Source organism: Camelina sativa, chromosome 8 (assembly GCF_000633955.1).
Source record: "Camelina sativa cultivar DH55 chromosome 8, Cs, whole genome shotgun sequence".
Classification (NCBI taxonomy): Eukaryota; Viridiplantae; Streptophyta; class Magnoliopsida; order Brassicales; family Brassicaceae; genus Camelina; species Camelina sativa.
The window spans coordinates 13,091,437-13,107,924 of record NC_025692.1 but is presented as its reverse complement, the minus strand read 5'-3'; the positions used below and the strand labels follow the sequence as shown (position 1 = coordinate 13,107,924).

General features: G+C 35.6%; 4 protein-coding genes and 1 non-coding gene across 7 annotated transcripts; 2 read left to right on the top strand and 3 right to left on the bottom strand.

Annotated features, from left to right (window-relative positions):
• On the bottom strand, positions 987 to 2,144 carry LOC109126034 (zinc finger BED domain-containing protein DAYSLEEPER-like). The gene is made up of 2 exons (XM_019229095.1): positions 2,079 to 2,144; positions 987 to 1,656 (listed from the first exon to the last, which is right to left on the bottom strand). Exons 1-2 carry the CDS (start codon positions 2,080 to 2,082, stop codon positions 1,019 to 1,021), a joined length of 642 nt encoding a protein of 213 aa, XP_019084640.1. The 5' UTR covers positions 2,083 to 2,144; the 3' UTR covers positions 987 to 1,018.
• On the top strand, positions 5,238 to 5,309 carry TRNAW-CCA. Its single transcript has one exon. It is a non-coding gene; the product is annotated as a tRNA-Trp (tRNA).
• LOC104709496 (B3 domain-containing protein At5g18000-like) lies at positions 6,464 to 7,931 on the top strand. Its single transcript, XM_019228739.1, has 5 exons — positions 6,464 to 6,566; positions 6,904 to 6,992; positions 7,071 to 7,215; positions 7,310 to 7,371; positions 7,695 to 7,931. Exons 1-5 carry the CDS (start codon positions 6,464 to 6,466, stop codon positions 7,929 to 7,931), a joined length of 636 nt encoding a protein of 211 aa, XP_019084284.1.
• Positions 7,430 to 10,591, bottom strand: LOC104707101 (anthranilate phosphoribosyltransferase, chloroplastic-like). 3 transcript variants are annotated; one of them, XM_010423380.1, is made up of 10 exons: positions 10,430 to 10,591; positions 10,105 to 10,341; positions 9,893 to 9,995; positions 9,409 to 9,552; positions 9,160 to 9,321; positions 8,803 to 9,075; positions 8,624 to 8,714; positions 8,484 to 8,543; positions 8,260 to 8,378; positions 7,430 to 8,177 (listed from the first exon to the last, which is right to left on the bottom strand). In XM_010423380.1, the coding sequence occupies exons 2-10, from the start codon at positions 10,299 to 10,301 to the stop codon at positions 8,025 to 8,027; spliced, it is 1,302 nt and encodes a 433-aa protein (XP_010421682.1). In that variant the 5' UTR covers positions 10,302 to 10,341; positions 10,430 to 10,591; the 3' UTR covers positions 7,430 to 8,024. The 3 variants fall into 3 exon arrangements, with proteins under 3 accessions (XP_010421682.1, XP_010421681.1, XP_010421683.1); XM_010423379.1 differs by having other exon boundaries at positions 10,105 to 10,585; XM_010423381.1 differs by having other exon boundaries at positions 9,409 to 9,507; positions 10,105 to 10,585.
• On the bottom strand, positions 14,907 to 16,477 carry LOC104707100. Its single transcript, XM_010423378.2, has 2 exons — positions 16,226 to 16,477; positions 14,907 to 16,122 (listed from the first exon to the last, which is right to left on the bottom strand). The coding sequence occupies exon 2, from the start codon at positions 16,054 to 16,056 to the stop codon at positions 15,190 to 15,192; it is 867 nt and encodes a 288-aa protein (XP_010421680.1). The 5' UTR covers positions 16,057 to 16,122; positions 16,226 to 16,477; the 3' UTR covers positions 14,907 to 15,189.

Sequence of the window (16,488 nt, the reverse complement as noted above, 5' to 3'; positions counted from 1 at the left end):
GAAACTTAAACGGTTAAACCATCAAACAAACTTAAACTTACAAGTACAGAAACTTACATCTTGTACGTCTAAGCTTCCTCTACCTCTTTTAGGAGCATAAGACTCTGATCTTGCACAACTCACAACTGGAGTCAAAGGAAATTTTTTTCGATATTCTTCAAAGAGTTTATAAAGCTCACTCTCAAGGTGATCAATTTTTGCTTGTGAACTAAATGGATCAAGTTCATCATAGCATTGCTTCAAAAGTCTAAATTTCATCCTAGGATCTAGAACAGCTCCCAAAGCAAGTATAACACTGTACTACTCCCAATATTTATCATATTTCAGCCTCATCTTATGTATCATCTCTCTAATCATGTTGTCATCATGATTCCTATTCACTTCCAACAAACACTGAATCTTCCATACATGCCCAAAGTACAAGTTAGATGTAGAATAACTTCTTCCAGACATCAAAGTAGTAATACTATAGAAGGGCATCAAAATCTCATGAATCAACTTTGCTCTCTTCCAATCTTGAGTTGAGGGACAATGTTTGTAATTTTTGTCAACCACTTTAAACCTATTTAAAGCACGCTCATACTTTAAAACCTTCTCTAGCATTAAGTAAGTTGAATTCCATCTATGCTGAACATCCAAAGACAAAAGAACTTCACCATCACCTTCTACACATTCCCCAAATGCAATACGTCTAGACTTTGAGCCTTTAAGATACTTTACAGTTTCTCTGATCTTAGTCAATGCACCACTAATAACAAATAAACCATCCTGCACAATAAGATTCAATATGTGTGCACAACATCTCACATGGAAAAATTCTCCTTTACACAGCAAATCATTATCTAAATTAAGCCTATCCTTTAATATGTCTTGCAATGTTCCATTAGCTGTAGCATTATCCAGAGTCAAACTAAACACCTTTTTCTCTGTCCCCCACTCTTTTAAGCATTCATGAATCTTACCAGCTAATGCATCACCAGTGTGAGGAGGAAGTATATCACAAAATGAAAGAATTTTGCTATTCAAAATCCATTTTGCAATTCAAAATCCATTTTGCATCAACATAGTGTGCAGTCACCACTATATATCCATCTCCATAAGCAGTAGTCCAACAATCAGAAGTTAAACACACTCTACTATGAATTTTTTCCAACTCAGACCTTAATCTCAGCTTTTCCTTCTCCCAAGTTTTGACCACATCAGCAGCAGCTGTGTTTCTAGTATAGCATTTATAATCTGGGTTTAAATAACTATGAAAATCCCTAAGCTCCTCATATTCAACCACAAGAAAAGGTAGATTATGTCGTATAATCACCCTACTAAACTTCTCCCTAGCAATTTTATCATCAAACTTCACCCTCTTTCTTTCTACATCCACATTTAGTGAGCATTTTTCATAATGTCTTTTCAAATTAGATGTTCCACTAGTAGGCTGCCACAAATAACTCTTTGGACATTTCTTACAATAAGCCCTTTCTTCACCATCATCAGATTTTTCTATTACAAAGTAATTCCGCATTAATGACCTCTTACTTCTTTTTTCAAGATGAGAAGAACTTACTAGTGTTCTAGATTGTGATGCACTTGATGATGATGATTGTCCAACAAGACCACTAGGGGGTTCTTCTTCATCATTCAATTCATCAATCATTTGTTCTGCAAACCAAAACACAAAAAATCGTATTTCATATCAGCCCAAAACGAGACAATATAGCAAATAACTAGCACATAACTGCTAGAACAACAACACCAAGCTAAAACCCTTAAGCCATTAGAGACACCACATCCACTTAAACCACAGCTAGAACAACAACACCAAGCTAAAACCCTTAAACCATTAGAGACAAACACTTAATCGAATCAAGCTAAACACTTAATCGAATCAAGCTAAACATGGAATCAATCGAATCAAATCAAGCTAAACACGGAATCAATCGAATCGAATCAAGCTAAACACTTAATCGAATCAAGCTAAACACGGAATCAATCGAATCCACAAAAGAAACAAATCAAAAAAATATGAAGCATGAGAACATAATTTAAATGGGTTTAAGTGGGAGACAAGATTTAGATCATACCCATGTATCCGAAGTCTGAGTCGATCGAAGAAGACGAAGTGGGAGAGAGAGCGAAATCGAAATCGAAATTATTGATATCTTCGTAAGAAATGAAATAAGAAATATCTTCGTAAGAAATGAAAGATGGGTTTTGTTCAGAAAGAAAAATTGGTTTAATCTGGTATTCAAAATTAATCAAATGGTTTGGTTTTGGTCAACCCATAAACTCATTTTAATCCAATCCATTTCAACCCAATCCACTAAACTCATAAACCAATTTGACTCATTAACCCATTAATACTCAAATTATCAACTCAATAAGTTTTTGGATTGGTTTGGTTTGAGTCAATCCATTAATTTTGACCCATTTTGACATCCCTATTTGCACCCAATAGACTTCTCACCAAAGCCATTTATGTTATTTTTGTATGAAAGGTTTTCAATTCTTTTGAAGCTTATTAAGATGGATGTAAAAAAACTCAAGTTATTTGATATATTGCTTGTTGGTGGTAGGAACAATGGGTTTAAGTGTGTATATATAGAAAGATCAATGAAGGACTTGAAACCTCTCTGAGAAAATCATTGAAACTTGTGGTACTGAAGCGTGTGGGACAGACTGGACAATAGAACAGAACTCACATGGTTCTGTCTTTACCATCTGGAAAAGAAGAAACTAGCTGGTCATTTTTATTGACAATAGCACGTCTTATCTAAAAAAACATTGAGAAAACAGTCCCTTGTGAATTGCAGATGGACTTTGTTTTTAGTTTCTTGTCCCACACTCAATTAATTATCTCATGCATCAAGGCAAGTTGCATTAATGCATCATTTCCAAATGGTAAATACAGAGCCATATTCTGTTCTAGTGTGTCCGATGCTTCAACTTTAGATGCTGTTACGGACTTGATAACTACGGTATATACAGCATCGATGTTTTCCCAAATCATATGGAGAATCCCATGTCTGTAACTCAGCGCCTTCCTCGCTCAATGTTTTCGTTTGTTTTCCTTTTTATTGACTCTTAATCATATATATTGTTTATTTGATTTGTCTAGTGATATTCATACATATATTTAAAGATGCTAGCGACTGTAAAATCTCTTAGAAATAATGGCATGAATTGTTTGATATGGAGAAGAGAAGAAGATAAAACAAACAAACTAAGAATTGGACGTTAGAGAAGGCCTGATAAGAATCTTAGTGAAGGTATGGTTTGTGTCTACCGGATGCAAAAACATATATACGCTCTCACAACTTAATTGCTCGCCAGATGATATTGATATACACAGACTTTGTTTATACAACAGCAAGATGAAGTTATTGTCAAATTACTATCTGTGATACCTGTTGACACCATTGTTTCGTACACAAAATTGGTATTCACATTTGAGTTTTGTGTACTCTTTTTATTTTCACATTTCACAAATAAAGAGGGAAAAAGCTAACTTATATTATACATTAGTTTATCTCTAACCACTGTTACTTTTTACTTCTTTTAAATATCATCATTGAAGCCTGGATGTTACGGTGATGAAGGTATCTTCAGACAAGGAATCGTTAAGCCACCCATCAGATGATCGAATCCAAACTCTTCCTCGGATTTACTGAGCAGAGCTTGAAATGAAGGCTGGTTTAGGTATGAGATTGGCACCAAATATCTCTTCTTCTGGCTCTCTCCTGCGTACACCGTAAGAGAGCCTTTTGGGGTCGCCGAGGCTGCTCTGGTGGAGCAGCTTAGAATCTTCTTTGCTCCCAGTAGACTTCTCACCAAAGCCATTTCTATTTCTTTGTCAGAAAGTTTGAATTCTTGTGAAGCTTCTGAAGATGTACAAGTTGTTGAATTGCTTGTTGTTGGTTGATGATAGAAAGAATGAGTTAAGTCTGTATATATAGAAAGGAGTTGTAACCTCTCTCAAATATCCTTGAAACTTGTGATCTTGAAGCGTCAGACAGACTAGAGCAGAGAACATGGTTCTGTTTTTTAGGTAAGATAGATGACAAGTTGAAAAGCAACGCACGCTAATGAGCCATTATCTTCATTTCACAAGTGACTGTTTTCTCCATGTCTGATAATAAATGAAGTGAAGATATGAGATATTCAGTCTCTCACTTGTAATTTTCATGTGTGGATATCATAAAAGAACAACTTAACCTGTGACAGAGACTTGTTGCTATGTTGTTGAACAACATCAAGTCCCCACTTTTAACTTTCTATTAAATCCATTAAGATTAGAGTACTAAAGGACAAAGAACCAGCCACCTAATCATCACCGACCTTGCTTCTCCTTGTTCTTAAAATTATAGGCCACGTCTTGTCTCAGAAACATTGAGAAAACAAGCCCTTGTGAATTGCATATGGAGATTATCCAAGTAGACAAATTGCATTAATGTATCTTCTCCAGATGGTAAAGACAGAATCATGTAGTACTCAGTTATATAGGCTGTCCCACATTTGTAAACCACCACAAGTTTCAATGACTTTTCAGAGAAGTTTCCCTTCATTGATCTTTCTATATACTATATATACGCACATGAACCATTCTTTATATCATCAACCAACAGTAAGCAATCCAATAACTTAAATCTTTTCATACATCTTCTGAAGCTTAAAACGGAATTCACATTTTTCAGAAAACAAAAATAGACATGGCTTTGGTGAGAAGTATATTGGGAGCAAAGAAGATTCTATGCCGCTCCACCAGAGCAGCCTTAGCGGCACCAAAAGGGTTTCTTGCGGTGTACGTAGGAGAAAGCCAGAGGAAGAGATATTTGGTGCCAATCTCATATTTAAACCAGTCTTCGTTTCAAGCTCTGCTCAGTAAATCCAAGGAAGAGTTTAGATTCGATCATCCGATGGGCGGCTTAACGATTCCATGTCCTGAAGATACCTTCATCAATGTGACTTCTCGGCTCCAATGATGATGATCTACATTTTTTGCTTCTTACTTTAGAAATAGACTTATTCATTGTAAATAGTTGAGCATTTTTACTCTTTCTCTTGAAAGAGTTGTTCTAAAAGTTTAGAGAGTGAATACCATTTTTGTGCGAAAGACATGATTCATGTCAATACATTTTGGATCGATCACTGAAAAAGAAAGACAAAACACCAAAACCAATTGAAGAACTATTATTAGTACAATGATTATGAATAAATAGAACTAAGTTGAATAATTAGCATCCGGATCCGTGGCGCAATGGTAGCGCGTCTGACTCCAGATCAGAAGGTTGCGTGTTCGATTCACGTCGGGTTCAAATCCCCGAACTAATATCTCCGGAATTTTTTTTTTCAATGCCTTCTGCTGCTGCCTTGCTCCTGGTTAAGGATTCTTATTACTCTTAACCGAGAATCTCAGATTCGGTTTTCTTCTCCTATTTATAACCCATAGAAATAATATTTTCCTAACTTAATACTTTTACAATTTCTTAAATTTATAGAGATCAAGATATCGTATACATATACATCTATTTACCTTAATATAAATAGCGAGTATTCAAAGAATTTAAAATTTTAGTATTAATGATTTGCTCAACTTCTAACAAATGTTGATTTTTATTTGCTCTCCAAGTACATTTACAATATATCCGGAGTCTTCTGAACTAGATCGAGACAATTATTACTTATACATATGACCACAACTTACACAAATGTTTCAGTCATTCAGTGGCTGGTTCTTTCTTACGCATAGTATGTGGTCACATTTAGTTGAAGTCTGCAGTGACATTTGATTATAAGTTTTCAAAATATTGTTCAACCAAAAAAAAAAATCTATCATACAACTTTCAACTTCAGTTTCTATTTTTATTCTATCGAAAACATTACTACCTCCTGCTAAATTATAAAGACACGCATTGCCCTAAATGGAAAACTGTAGAGACGCGCAACGTATCTGTTTCGTTGTACATATTTCTTATGGTATTTTAGAGTACTATATAAGGCTATAGTTTTTATTGTTTAGCTAAGTCACTAATTAGCCTAAGTGAACTTTATATCATCTATAAGTTTGTAAATATGTAACATGTTGAAGTTATTAGGGGTATGCGCTGGAGAAAAGTTTACGGACTAGCTTATTATATTTGGGATTGAGAGGCTTTATAATTAACCAACGACCAAAAAAAAAGAGTGAAAATAAAAGAAAATATGACGCTGTCTTTATTCAGAATTCAGTTACTAAGAATAGGAATTTGCTCTGCTTTTTACGTGTCCACGAAGTCACGAGCTTACCCAGAATTACACCTGTTTCTGTGTATTATTATTAATTACGAGATAAAAAAAGAAAGTATAAACGATACATGGGAATTTTTGAAGTTAATGCAGAAAAATAAAATACTTTGAATTTTGGGAGCTTTACCTTTGGCTGTTTTTACAAATAAAAGTTTTTAACAGAGCTCTCGGAGAGAAACCAAAGATGGTGAGAAACAGAGTATTTGGTCAGGTCATGGAAGAAGGAGACAATCCTGCATTCTTCAAGATTCTTCGAAGGGAAGACTTGTCTTCTGAAATCATGGTAGGTCTCTAAATTTCTCATACTTCTTCTTCTTAGCCTTTTCTCTTTTTTTTTTTTTTTAATGAAGACTGAATCTTTTGGTTCTTTAGTATGTCTCTTGTGCTCTCTCATGAACTTTAGAACTGTCTGTTCTTTGGTGATTTTTTGCTCTTATATAAACTAAATTTACTGCCTTTCCGGGTTTCTTGTTGGGTTTTGTGTGTGAAATGATGGGATTAGACCAAACCTTACTAAACCATTAAAAAAAGGTTGAAACTTTGAATGTGGCTTCATTTTATCATTTCTTGACGTTCCTCCTCTTTTGATATATTTCTTGATTTTGTTGTTGTGGCCCTCTGAAGAGAATGATTCCTCATCACTTGATAAGAAGCATCTCCGACAAGTCTCCGTCGTTAAAGATGGTCTTAAAAGTGCCATGGGGAAGCTCATGGCAAGTCAAAATCTCCAAGAACCCAATTTTTCACTCCATGGAACTTTTCACTCCATGGAAGATCGTTGATGGAACCAGTTTGTGAATGACAACGGTTTGGGTGAAAACGAGTATCTTACCTTCACTCATGAAGCAAATAGGTGCTTTAATGTAAACACCTACGAGGAAAATGGTAAGGAGATGCTTAAACCAAGACAATCTTCAACCATTACTTCTAGTTCCGGTAAGTGTTCATCTCTGTGATTGCTTTTTGAATGTTTACAAAGAAGAAGAAGACAGTCCTTCATTCATTGCGTGGTTGATTATAATGAATTCAGGTCGGAGCAAGAGAGAAGAGAGGAATAGCAACTACATAGATGTGAAGAAGGATGAAGAGACAGTCTTGTTCTGAAATAGAGCTATCCTGGTCTCAAAACAGCTGAATCAACAAGTGGGAGTTCGAAGCGGAAACAGGAGCTTAACTTGAGAAAAAAGGAAGCCAAGGAAACCACAAAAATCCAAGAAGAGTAAGAACAGGAAGGTGGATACTGTTTCTAATGATTCTGAAGCCGGCACCTCATCTCTTGTTCCAGAATTCAAGATCACCATCAAGTAATCACACCTCCTGTTCTTGGTAAGATAAGCAAGGCAAAACCAGTTACATATTGTCAAAATGGTTGTATTTATTTATGTGAACTAATCTAACACAACTCCGTCATTTAGGGGATCCCGAAGAAGTTTGTGGACATGCATATGCCAAATCAGACAAAGATGTTCAAGATTCATCATCCGACGGGAAAGAAGTCATGGGAGGTTACGTATGTGGTCACTGATGTGCAGTCAAGATTTTCTGCTGGATGGAGTCGTTTCGCCAAAGAATTAGGCTTAGAGGTCGGAGATGTTTGCACGTTCAAGCTCATCGAACCAACCGAGATCTGTGTCAAAGTCTCCAAAGAATAGACTCCATGATGATTGATGATGATGATGTGTGAGGTGTAGCTGAAGAATGAGTGAAGAACTTGAGTTTAAACAATGCATAGGCCTCTCTGTTCACTAAGATTTCTGAGCTAAGTTCGAGATGTGTATCCATGAATCAAGCGTCTTGATAGCTTTCCCAGACGATTGTACTTCACGTGCCAAGGTTACTCCTTCAGCTAGTGTTTGAACTCGGTTGCTAACCAGGAGAGCTGCAGCTGCGTTTAGGATCTGAAACAAGATTTTGAAAATGCAGGAAAGTTTTTTCAGAGAGAAAGAGAATGTTGAATCTGCAAGCAAAACAATATTATACCAATGAATCGGCAATTGCTCCACGTTCCCCTGAAAGAACACGTCTTAACACATCCGCATTATAGTCTGGACCTCCACCTCGCAAATCCTCAAGTGTACAACGAGGAATACCAAAATCCACTGTCAAAAGATATCTTTAACTCTCCCGTTTTACCAAGTTGCCTCTGCACTCTTCATTTTAGATAGGGAATAGAAAAGGTAGACAGTTGAGTGAGAAATCATTACATGGATCGAATGAGAATTCTTCGATCTTTTCCGGGGTTACATCATAAACTAGCCCTCCTCCTGTTGTTACGCCATGATTGGTTAATAATAATCGAAGGATAATAATAATAGTCATCAGTTTTGGGAAGAGATAATCGTACCTAATGGACTCATTTCGTCTAGACCATATGAGTGTACCACCAGTGCTCTTTTCATTCCAAATCGTTGCAGCGCCTTTGCCATCTTAACAACCTATAAAAACCACATAGGCAACAGTAACTTTAAATGTCTCTTTTTTTTCTTGGCGAACCCAGTTAATTTCAGCAGGAAGTGAATGTACCAGATTTTTGTGGTATACACCAACGACAGCATAAGACACTCTAGCAGGGTTAAGCATAGGTCCCAATATGTTGAAGACGGTTTTTATTTTAAGCTTTTTCCGGACAGGACCAACAATCTTCATAGCTGGATGATACATAGGGGACATCATAAAGCCAATCCCCGATTCTTCGACACATCTTTTGATGCCCTCTGGTCCCAAATCCAGCATTACTCCTAGTGCCTCTAGTACATCAGCACTTCCACATGCAGAAGAACTCGAACGGTTCCCTTGCTAGCAAAATAAATACCCATAATTACATGACCAAAGAAGAGATGGGATCAATGAAACCCTATCATAATTTCTCACTCGTTACACCTTTGCTACTTTTGCGCCACAAGCTGCAGCAAGTATTGAAGATCCAGTTGATATATTGACTGTGTTTGCTCCATCACCACCTGTTCCAACTATGTCCACAACATCACCTAATCCTTCCACTTTCCTAGCATGTTTTATCATTGCCCTAGCCAACCCCACAACCTAAATGGTAGATGTCTACTAAGTGAAGTGCTGTAATATAGGATTATGTATTATTATATGCCTTAGATTGACTTAATTGATACTTACTTCTTCGTATGTCTCGCCTTTAGCTCTCAGTAGAACTAGAAAGGCGCTAATCAGGACCTCGTCTGCCTCGTTCAGTAAAAACTCAAGAGATGATTCAGCCTCCGATTCAGATAGATCCACCCAATCAATCAAAGTTTCAATCAGCTGAGAAATATAATCATAGAACAGAGAAAACACATAATCTAAATCTCTGTCTTCAAAGCAGTTGGAAGCTCAATCAAAAAAACTACACTTCTTTTAAACCTGTTAAGTAATAAACTTTTTATATCAAGTCCATCAAGCCATTACAAATGAAATTTGAAGAACACACAGACAGGACCAAACATGGTTTAGTCAGCATGAAGCAAATACCTCAATCCGACTGAGAAACCAGATACAAACATTTATAACTAGTCGGATTTATCAAGACCCTGAATTGACAAGACTCGGAAACATTTTGATAGAAGCACAAACTTAAACTGCAAATCGAAATGAAAAAAATCACCTGGTTGAAGGTATTGATGGAAAGGCTTGAATTTTCACAAGCGGTTGGCAGAGCACTTAAACCACCGACCAAACCGAGATCCGGAGAGCAAGCGAAAGAAGAGCTGTAGCAGCCAATTCAATTTAGAATTTCAAGANAAAAAAAAAAAAAAAAAAAAAAAAAAAAAAAAAAACATTTTCAAAGGAAACCAGAAAAATCGAGACACAGCTCACGAATTGAAGAAATGCCCACGAATTGGGGACACAGCTCCGATCGATGAGAATCGTCGGCGACTCAATGCCGAATAAATTCTAACTCCGGTCAGGTTGGTTCTTCCGCAACTACTGGAGGCATCATCTACGGAATTAAAGATCTCTGAAAGTTTGATGCCGGAAACAATGGAGCTCGTAGCCGCCACCGCAATAACCATCTCTCGATCACTTAACAACTAAAACACGATGACGAGATTTCTACAATAGATAAATATAGAAAAAAGGTTTTCCAGTTAGACCACCCTGGTTGCTTAGCCTTAATTAATGGAGGTGTGTTTCTATCTACGTTGGAAAGGAAGCGCGATTCTTAGATTTTGCGGTTGGAAACGTTGTGGGATTCTGAATTGGAAGCGTGATAGTGTTCGTCAAACGGAATCGAGGTCGGATTGTTACTTCTTCCTCGTTCCCGGCCACATCCAAAACGAAGAAGACGACTACTTTCTTCCTCGTGCGTTTTTGGGTTTTTTTTAGTGTCTTATAACTTCCTTTTTTTAGCCCAATAGAGGCCCAACTACGTTTATTTCTTCCATTGTGTCTTTTTTTTTTTCTTTCTTTTAACAATTTGCTTTTTTATTAAGAAGAAACAATGTGATCCTCATGGAGGATGTTTACAAGGCATGAGGAAACATAGTAATAAGATACAAAAGGAATCAAATCATCAAATGGTTGATTTACTAAATCGTAATTACATTTGACAAATCCTCTTTTGGTGGAGACCATTTCTTCCATTGTGTCATCTATTAATATTATCATTGTTTATTTTTTTTTTCTTTTTTGTCAGTCATTATGTATTCTTTTTTTTTTAACAACATGTATTTATTCTGGGGGTGGGCATTTAAACCGAACCGAACATGAAACGATCTAATCCGTTTTTTAATAATAATAAACTAAGATTGTGGTCTCATATCCACTAGCCACCTAACCACAATTAAACCAAACAGCGGAAAATATTCAATATCATTAGACCAATAAATCCAATAACCAACATTAATTCATAATAATTAAACCAATCATCCAAAAAAACCATGAATCAAAGAACCATCAACCTAAACCACATTCTAATGATTCAACTCTAGCAACCTAGCAAAGCCAGACAACAACCCATCGAGTCCCTAGAACATTTTCCTCTTCATTGCCTTGATTCCACGATAACACTTTGTCTTTACCTGCACCACAAACACAAATTGAGATGCATGAGTATTTGATAAACACTTAGTGAGGCAATTCTCTCATCTACTGGACTATACACACAAGCAACTGAGATACCAATGTCCAAAACAATCAACAAATAAAACATACAAACCAGGAAGCAAGTATTGTCTCGCTAGAAGGGAGGTGTCGACCGACACTGGCACTTGGTGTCGAGCGACACTGGCACTTGGTGTCGAGCGACACTACCCCACAGTGTTGATCGATGCTGCTCACTAGTGTCGATCGACACTGCTCACTAGTGTCGATCGACACTGCCTCTGCAGTTGCGATCCGCTCGAAGCCGAGAGTCGAATCTCGCTTCCCATCATGTCCAATCCGTCCAAAACTCATTCCCAAAACTATATGTGTTCGTAGGAACCTATAGCAACCATACCCATCAAGGAAAACACACAAACAACACCAAACAAGCATGACAAAAAGGAAATCTCAAACTTAGATCAGCCATGGTCATGCACTCACCTCTTTGCAGGAAGATTCTGACCAACAGCAACGAATCCAACACTCCTAGCAAGCTTCTAACACCTTCCTAGCCTCAGATCTCTCAAGAACAGCCAAGAAAACTCATCAATCCTCTCAAAAACTCAAGAACACTCAAACATTTCTTTTCTCCTTCTGTTCTCTCTCTCTTTGCTCTGTTAAGCGGCGTAAAACAACCAAAGACACGACCTAGGTCGTTCTCCCACTTAAATATCACGGTTCAATGGTTTTCTTTAAACCAAATTGACCCAAATCGACAATTTAAAACGATTTCGTCGAACCAGAAATTGTTGGTGTCGACTGACACCCTCGTTGGTGTCGATCGACACCCATTGGTTCACGGATGTTATAGAACCCAACCAAACTTAAACCGACCCAAACCAAACCCAATCCTATAGTCCAACCATTTGGTTATGTTTCTTCTCAATCCAAATGGTTCGGTTCGGTTTTAAACTGAACCAAACCAATAACCCAATGTGTTTTTTTAAATTAATTACTAATATCATTAAAATTATAAATATGTGATCTTACCTATTACCACTTGCATTTGATTTCTATTTTATTTTGTTTTAACTTTTCTAATAAAACTAACTAACTATAAATATAGATTTAGTTATATTTAATATCAGGTATTAATTTTATTTTTCAAGCTTTTCTAATTTATTTGATTAATTAACTATTATAAAACAATAATCAATTTTATTTTGTTACATTATTTGATTTTTAAACCAAATTAAAACTGAACCAAACTAAAACCAAACCGAACCGAACCGAACCAAACATAAACTGACCCGAACACAAGCCAAACCAAACTAACTTCGGTTGACTTTGGTTAGAGTTTTACCAAAACCGAATAAACGGAACCGAATCGAACCCAAACCGAACCCGAACTTAAACCGAAATCCCCACCCATAATTTATTCGTTGGACCAAAAGACTTTTCAAGAATTTGCATATTTTTGTTTAAAATTCTTCTAATATATGATTCTTATATTATTTTTGAAGTTACATAAACTGACATCTATATATATATATATATAAATATATATGCTTCTAACATGTACCCACTTTTAATAAAACTAGGAGCTTATAGCTCCTAAAGTTGTCCACCTAGGATTTAAAACAATCAATCGGGATTCGACATGTCACTAATTAACTTTTTTTACATCTCCTTAATTAACAATTTTAAATTTAAATATTTTCTATATAAAGATATTAATAAAAAGGAAAAAAATATATAGAAAAAGAGAAATGTAAAATTTTGAGAAACAATATATGAAATATATGAAACTTACATTTTTATTCTTATTGTTAATCTTTTTATTTTCAAATAAAAAAGAATATCAACAAAAATATATTTGATTAACCCTACATGTTTTAATATAAATAATAATCGGAGGTATACCATTCGATCATATTTTTTATTTGGGTTTATTTTTATTTTCGAGTTTGAAGAAGACGGATCGACATGGCAAAACCTTGATTTGATGTTGTTTCAATTAATGTTTGGGGTTTAAAAAAGAAGGATTGACGACAATCACAAATGTTTATAGGGGTGAAAGTATCAATAAATAATTAAGTGCATGTGGTTGCTCTGCTGGTCTTCATGATTGCAAAATCTTACTAGAAAAGAGGCAATGATTTTAGTCTTGAAGTTTGCTCGAAATGATTAATTGCATGTTTTGAATGATTATTCAGTGGAAAAAAGTGAGGAAGCTGACGAGGAAGAGAAAAAAAGAAGATTATAACAAAAAAGTGGACCGTAAAAGTAACAATGACAACTATGGTACCATACAAAATTGACAATGAAAATGACGAGAACAAATCTTAAGAGTAACGTTCAATTGAATATGAGAAAACAAGATTGATTCATGATTTTTTTGATTAGATATGATTCTTATACACAATCAATTTTTATAAATTTTGAAATTGTGTATGTGATATATTTTTCTTAATAGTAATTTAAAATTATATAAGATAATATTGCATAAATATCATCAGTCAAATATATCTACCCGTAGCATGGGTCCAAAACCTAGTATTTTTCTAAAAATTGGCTTTTACGTTTCCAAATGCTTCCATTTTCGCGTACCTGCTTTTGTTTTCATGCAGCTTAGGTTTCTATAGCCATTTTATATCTAAAAAAAGAATGTTTTTAAGGACAGTTTTTTAATGACGAACAAATTAAAATTTAAGTTATATTTATTTACTATTTTTTAAATTTTATTTAGTGTTTAAAATTATATAATTGTATATTTTGATTATTAATTATAGGATTTAAATACTACATGATGATAATGTTTTTACAGAATCTTAATTTAATCAACTTATTAGATATATCTAATATTTACATATTGATAATGTTACAAAATAATAAAATGATATATTCACGTTGTAACACCAAATTACTAATATTTTAATTTTTTTACTAATATTGTTTAAAATCCGTCTAAGATCGGTAATTTCTCTTATAAGTGTAATATTTAAGCCCGCATAGTTTGGCTAAGGGGAAAGTGAACTGGGCCGGGGAAAAATATTTGGTGTTTGGATGAAGGCCACGTGGGGTGCTTTTATCATTAATACAAAACCGAAAAAGAAAAAAAAAAACAACATGTGATGATGTCATAAAAGAATGTTTGCAGTAACAGAAAGAAGAGAGACTCTATCTCACTTTGAACTTTGAAGTCTCTTCTCATGTGTACTTTCTCCGACGAAAATAAGACAAAAGTATCAAACGGCAAGTAGTTGAGGAGATTCTCAGTTAAACAGCGTGAGGTTCGTTTTTTTTCATATACTGTACTGTATACTATCTAAAGCTGTCTACTCTCTACAGAAAGTTTCCGTGACTTTACTATTCAAAGTTTTTCGAAAGTTGTTATTAATAGAATCTCTCAGACAAAGACAAGTTTTATGCTTTTTACAGTCATATTGCTACTATTCATATTTTAAAAAGCTTTAAAGAGCGCTATGCTTTAAACAAATCTTATGATCAATCAAATAATTCATGTTTAAAAACTTCACGAGAACATTTGTGTACAAATCCGGCGATCTCTATATGAGCAATCTGTTATCATAAAGAAGATACGCAAAAGTTTGCTAAACATCTAAATGTTCACCAGCTACAAGATCAGAGAGCATATTTGTATTCGCACTATCCACATGAAGAAGGAAACAAGTAACTAGTAACAGATGTATAAGGAGAGATATATATATATATATATATATAGAAGAAACCAATGATGAATCAACTCATTAATCATGCTATAAAGAAAAAAAATTGTCGATAAGGAATCAACGAACTCTTTTAAGGTTTTTTGTTAGCACCCAGAAACTCTCTCTCTTTGTTTTTTTGTTTGTTCTACTCGTTCTTCCAAGCATACAGAATCAACGAAAAACCAAAACTTTGAGACTTGGAGTTTGTTGTTGTCATGTCCAGTGAGAAAGACAAGCTCTTCTCGGTAGATTGAGTAGTCCTGAACATGAACACGGCGTTCCCCGCTGAAGGCAACCCGAAGAGCCAACTATGAACATCCCATAGAACTTCCACAGCCATTCTATTAACAACAATTGTATCGTTACCACGAAACTTCCACTTAAGCCGCTTCACCTGCAACAATATCTTCCCATCCACACGAACAACAAGACAAGGGTCAGTGACACTCGTGTCACACTCAATCACAAGATCATGAATCTTCCCATCCGCACAAAGCTGAGCTTTCGTCGCAAACACTCTCTTGCCGAAAACATGCTCTTTCTTAGCAATGAACACAGCACCTAAAGATGAAGGCGAAGCATTCGTCTTCTTCAAAGCTTCCTTCTTCATATCACCAAGAAGCAAAACCATTTCCTTGTCAACAACAACACAAACATAGAACCCTCCCAAAGCTTCAGGACCTGATCCGAATTTCGCAGACGAGAGATCCCAAAAGACATCGATGTTACACGAATACGCCTCTAAACTCTTGGAACCTTTACGTTTAGTGAACAGAGACTGCTTAATCTCGACTTTACAAAGACTCTGGTTACAAGGATCATCAACACCAACGGTCACACTTTGACCCATCAGATTCTTGGTCCATGTCACAGTGATCAAACAGTTTCTTCCACGGATACGACACTGGTAGATACAAGTAACAAGATTCTGAGCATTTTTACCGGAGTTTGAAGACGATGAATCCGCAACTTGAACACCATTTTCACCAAAGCAAGAAGGAAAATCCTTCATCTTTTTTTTTTGTTTTCTCTCTCTCTCTATCTTTGAGGAATTTTAACATACACTTGGTGGGCGAATCTGAGAAACCGTAAAAGAGAAGAGATTTGACTAAGACAATGACTGGTACTGGAAGGGAAGAAGAAACCCAGAAAGAAAAAAGTAATTTTTTTTTTTTTGTTACCTGAATTTTACTTTAAAGAAGAAGAAAGAGCAATTGGAATCTCCATGGATTTAGTTTGAGAGTGTCTTCGATTTGGATCCGTTGTCTTGTCTCCAAGAAAAAGCAATGAGAGAGAGATTTTTGAGAGAGAAGAGAGAAGCCAATCGGAAAACTCAAAGGGGGAGAATTGTGTGTATTAGTCTGATTAGAATTCTGAAAACGAAGACAGAAAGAGACAAAAAGGAGACTCCTTTCACTCTCGGAAGAATTATTACCAAAATTTA